Below are 4,402 nucleotides of genomic sequence, written 5' to 3'. Positions count from 1 at the left end.
TTAATAAATTTAAATTTAATATAATTATGCAAACTAATTATAATTTAACAAGTTAAATTTGAATTCATTGCATTTTACTCTTAAATCAATAAAAAAATTAATTTTTAATTTTTTTTTAAAAAAACGAGTGGGCTAAATGTAGTAGTGTCTTAAAATGAGTGGGCCGGTTTCTTGCTTGGTGTCCTGTACTTATGTCATCAAGTCTCTCATCTCCTCCCCTGATACAACTCTGCTTGAGATTCCAACCGTCGGTGTTGAACTTTCATTTGATCGGTGTTGTTTGAAGTTTTGTCGAGTTGGATCTGTTGGGCTCTGTAATAAAAGCTAAGAAAATTTCTTCTTTGATCTAGGATTATCTAGCTTGGGCCTTTTGAAATCTTTTTTTTTTTCTTTAGTTAGATAGGCTTCTAGAACATTATTGATCTTTAACTATTCTAGGCCTAGGGCTACAAGCCAATAGCAAAGAAGACACAAGGTCATGAAAAAGAAATAAAATAAATGAGATAAAGACGTAGCTACCAGCAACAAACCCACAAGTCTCCTCCTTCCTTTCTTCCTTCCTTCCACTCTCAGATACAAGAGATGTCCCCAAAAATCTCCCAAAGAATGCAACCCAATGTATACATAAGCTCCAAAAACTCAAATACAGACAATCAAAGGTCTCATCACCCAGACCCAGCACAGGCTAAAATGACAGCCAGTAGTACTATATAATATAACCCAGAATGTAACAGCATATTCAAAATTAAAAGAGAAATCAAAAATTGGAAGAAGCTGAGACCCATATCTAAAGTAGCCACAAGAAAATAGTCCATCCAAACACCAAGCTCCCACCCATCTTCCCCATTGACAACAGCCTTTCTGCTCCACTCTGCATCCAAAAATCAAATATTTACTTTAAAAATTTACACCGAATCTAATAAAGTACATAACAAATACACACACAGCCAAAATTTTAATCTAGCAATCTGTTTTCAAGTTAGATCGAGTTTATATGACCTCAAGCTTTCGTCCAAATTATTCTAAAAATTTGGAGAGCTGATGGTAATTTCGGCTTTATCTACTGTGGATCTAGATTCAGCCATTTCTTGCACCTATGCTACTACTACCTGTTAGCCTACTATGCAGCTCCATCAACAGAGTGGCAGTGGCAGCACGTAGCACTATAGGGAAAGGATGGTCCTACTCCTACACAGGCAGGTTCTTGGGACTCTGTGCCTCGTGCTCTACCCAAATCCACGTGGACTTCCTTACTTTTGCTCTCTCTTATTATGACACCTGTCAGGTTTCACCATTTATCTGTTGTTTTAAAATTATGACTGTCTTGTGCATTTGACAGAGCAATTTATACTGTCACGTGAAAGTATGCCTCTGGATTATTTCCCATGGCGAGGTAATTTAAAATCAGACCGGCGTTGACACGTGTCCGACACAGATGGACCAAATGAGGTCAAACGTTGACTCTTTCAGGTCCGACGAATCAGATCCACACAGTTCTCCATATTCAGGTGCTTTTGATAGTAGGATATAAAAACACGAGCAAGAACCCAAGGCGGGAAGATCGGGCCGACTAGAAACACAAACTACTTTGGTGTATGTTAAGCAAAACACAATATGTTTTGTCTGCGTTACGCATGCATATTTCTAACTGGAAGAGCCATCGAGTGTCAACTTAAAGAAAAAGGCAGTGCGATCCGGTAAGAATGGCATAGATCAAGTGTGCATGGAACACAAAAGCGCACTTTAGAGAAAGGTCATTAGTTAACAAATAACGAAAATGATGATGCCTAGTTGAAGTACGTACCACATCCGTGCCAGCTGGTCCTGGAGAGATTGAACCCAAACTAGGCGCGGGAGCGCCCGTGGGTGGAGCTGGTGGACTTGGGCCCAAGGGAGCTGGAGCTGGAGCCTTCAACTTCTTCTTGCTTGGAGCAGGAGCTGGAACCTGAGCAGGTGGAGCAGCGAGAGGAGCCGGTGGTGGAGTAGCAGGAGGAGGAGTTGCTGGTGGTGGTGTAGCAGGTGGTGGAGAAGCTGGAGGTGGAGTAGCAGGAGGGGGAGAAGCAGGTGGAGGAGTAGCAGGTGGAGGAGTGGCTGGGGGTGGAGTAGCAGGTGGAGGAGATGCAGGTGGAGGTGATGCAGGTGGAGGAGTGGCTGGAGGAGGAGTGGCTGGGGGAGGAGATGCAGGAGGTGGAGTAGCCGGTGGTGGAGTTGAAACTGGAGGAGGAGTAGCAGGAGGTGGAGATTGGGTTACTGGAGGAGGAGCTGAAGTTGGGGGAGGAGTGGTAGTCGGTGGAGCAGGGGTGGTAGTCGGAGGATTAACCGGAGATTGCGCTCCGGCGCCGGCGATAACAATGCAGATCAAAGAAACAAAGATGGCAGCTTTTTGATGCTTCATTTTCGCTGAACTCAATGTAATCTCTCTCCTGTAACAATGGCGAGAGAGAGAGAGAGGGAGAAGTGGGTCGAAGAGAAAGTGAAGAGACTGAATAAATAGAGAAAGGCTGAGGAGAGATTAAACGGTAAGGAAGGTTCCCAATTTGAGAGGGACCCACCATCTACCAAATCAATCTGCGGCGTCTCCTGGTTGGTTAGGAGGGGTGGGGTCCATGAGTGCATGTGATTTGGATTTAAGATCTGGGTGACACGTAAGTAGCCAGCTGGTGTTATTGTTGTTGCTACGCAGTTTTTAATGTTGTATTTTTGATAATGATACGATATTGTTGTGTTCTTTACGTTTACTGTTTTACCCGTCGGCTAGAGGTAGACGTAAATTTCTTTTTTAAGAGTAAAAATTGAAAGGAAACTTATTATTTAATTGTTTTGTTTTAATAAATTAATTAGTTGGTTTTAAAAAATAATTAGTAACTCTAATTATTTAAATTTTACTTTAAGATTTTTCGCAACCATTTTAAAAATAGTTATTTAAATTGAATTTAGTGATTAAAATAGTAAATTATAAAAAATTATTTTATGTAATATTTAATTAATTATTATATAAATAATTATGCATTATTAAAATAGTTAACGGTTAAATTTTAATTGATTTTTTTAATTAAAAATTATATAATTATGTAATTTTTAAAACTTTTGCTAATTTTAGTTTATTGGTGAGATCTCTTTAAATAGAAAGTCTAATTTAAATTAAAAAAAAAAACTAGAGAATAGTGAAAAGAAATATAAAAATTAATTAAAATATGTTTTTAAATAGAAGAATTAAAGAATGAATTTTTATTAAAAATAGAAAGTTAAAGACTAACTTTAAGGAAAAAAAAATTGGATGCGTAAGAAGTGGGGCCTGGTAGATTATTGAAAATGATTATTAATGGAGGTGGTAAGAGTGCCACTGAAATTGGCTTATACGTAGCAAAGGTTTATTATTATCATCATCATGTGAATAGACGATGTATATCCATTTTTAGGGATTTTATTTAATAAATAAAAGGTATATATTTTTTTTAATGATTTTAACGCATGCAGTATTAAAAAAAATTGATTTTATGTGATATAGAATATCTTACTTGTTTATTTTTTTTATTATATTAAAATTAATTTTTAATATATGGTGATGGGTCATCACTCTTTAAATAAGGTCAGGTCTAATAAAGTAGCGTTGGTCCAAAACTCCTAAAATCTTTTTCAGTTGATTTTTTAATATATAGTGATGACCGTCTGGCATGAAAAGAGACTCTGACACCTCCATACTTACGAATCCGCAGGACAAACATATATGGCATTGTAACAAAAAACCGTTAAACGTCACTAGCGAATAAAAAAAAATAAAAAGGATGTGACACCTTTCTCTCCTGCTAAGTATATAATCGCACTATAAACTTTATTTTCTGAATTTTAAAACATCACACCGTAATTTTTAAAATTCATAATTTGTTTCTACAATTTTGAATTTGATGCCGCTAAGAGTTTCACCTTTAAAATTAGAAATAAAAAAATTATGGGGATATTAATTTTATTATTATATTAATTAATATGTAAAAATAATATGGATGATCGTTATTATTATTATATAAAAAATATTATTATTATTATTATTATTATTATTATTATTATTATTATTATTATTATTATTAGAGATTTGAAATCTCTCTCTTTTGATTCTTTGATATAGCCAAATCATGAATGGGGGAGGAACTTTTAAGTTCAATTTATTGAATACACATATAGGCTTTACTTATATATTGTTCTCTGTATTTTTTAAAATTAATTATATATTTATAAAAATTTTACAAAATTAATAAATTAGTTCTTACCATCATAATTACAATTAAGCTTTTCTAATTATTATTATTATTATTATCAATTTAATCTCTATAATTTTATAAATTTCAATAATTTAGTTCGTATAATTTAAATAAATATAAAAAGTTATTCTTTAAATAAATAATAG

At 34.8% G+C, this 4,402-nt stretch overlaps 1 protein-coding gene across 1 annotated transcript; it reads right to left on the bottom strand.

The window, feature by feature from the left end:
* Nucleotides 1–478: 478 nt before the first annotated feature.
* Nucleotides 479–2,470, bottom strand: LOC110618624 (classical arabinogalactan protein 9). The gene is made up of 2 exons (XM_021761797.2): nt 1,805–2,470; nt 479–871 (listed from the first exon to the last, which is right to left on the bottom strand). The coding sequence occupies exons 1-2, from the start codon at nt 2,393–2,395 to the stop codon at nt 788–790; spliced, it is 675 nt and encodes a 224-aa protein (XP_021617489.1). The 5' UTR covers nt 2,396–2,470; the 3' UTR covers nt 479–787.
* Between the last annotated feature and the right edge of the window lie 1,932 nt (nt 2,471–4,402).

Source organism: Manihot esculenta, chromosome 7 (assembly GCF_001659605.2).
Source record: "Manihot esculenta cultivar AM560-2 chromosome 7, M.esculenta_v8, whole genome shotgun sequence".
Taxonomy (NCBI): domain Eukaryota; kingdom Viridiplantae; phylum Streptophyta; class Magnoliopsida; order Malpighiales; family Euphorbiaceae; genus Manihot; species Manihot esculenta.
The sequence above is the reverse complement of the archived record's forward strand: the minus strand, read 5'-3'. Positions and strand labels throughout refer to the sequence as shown.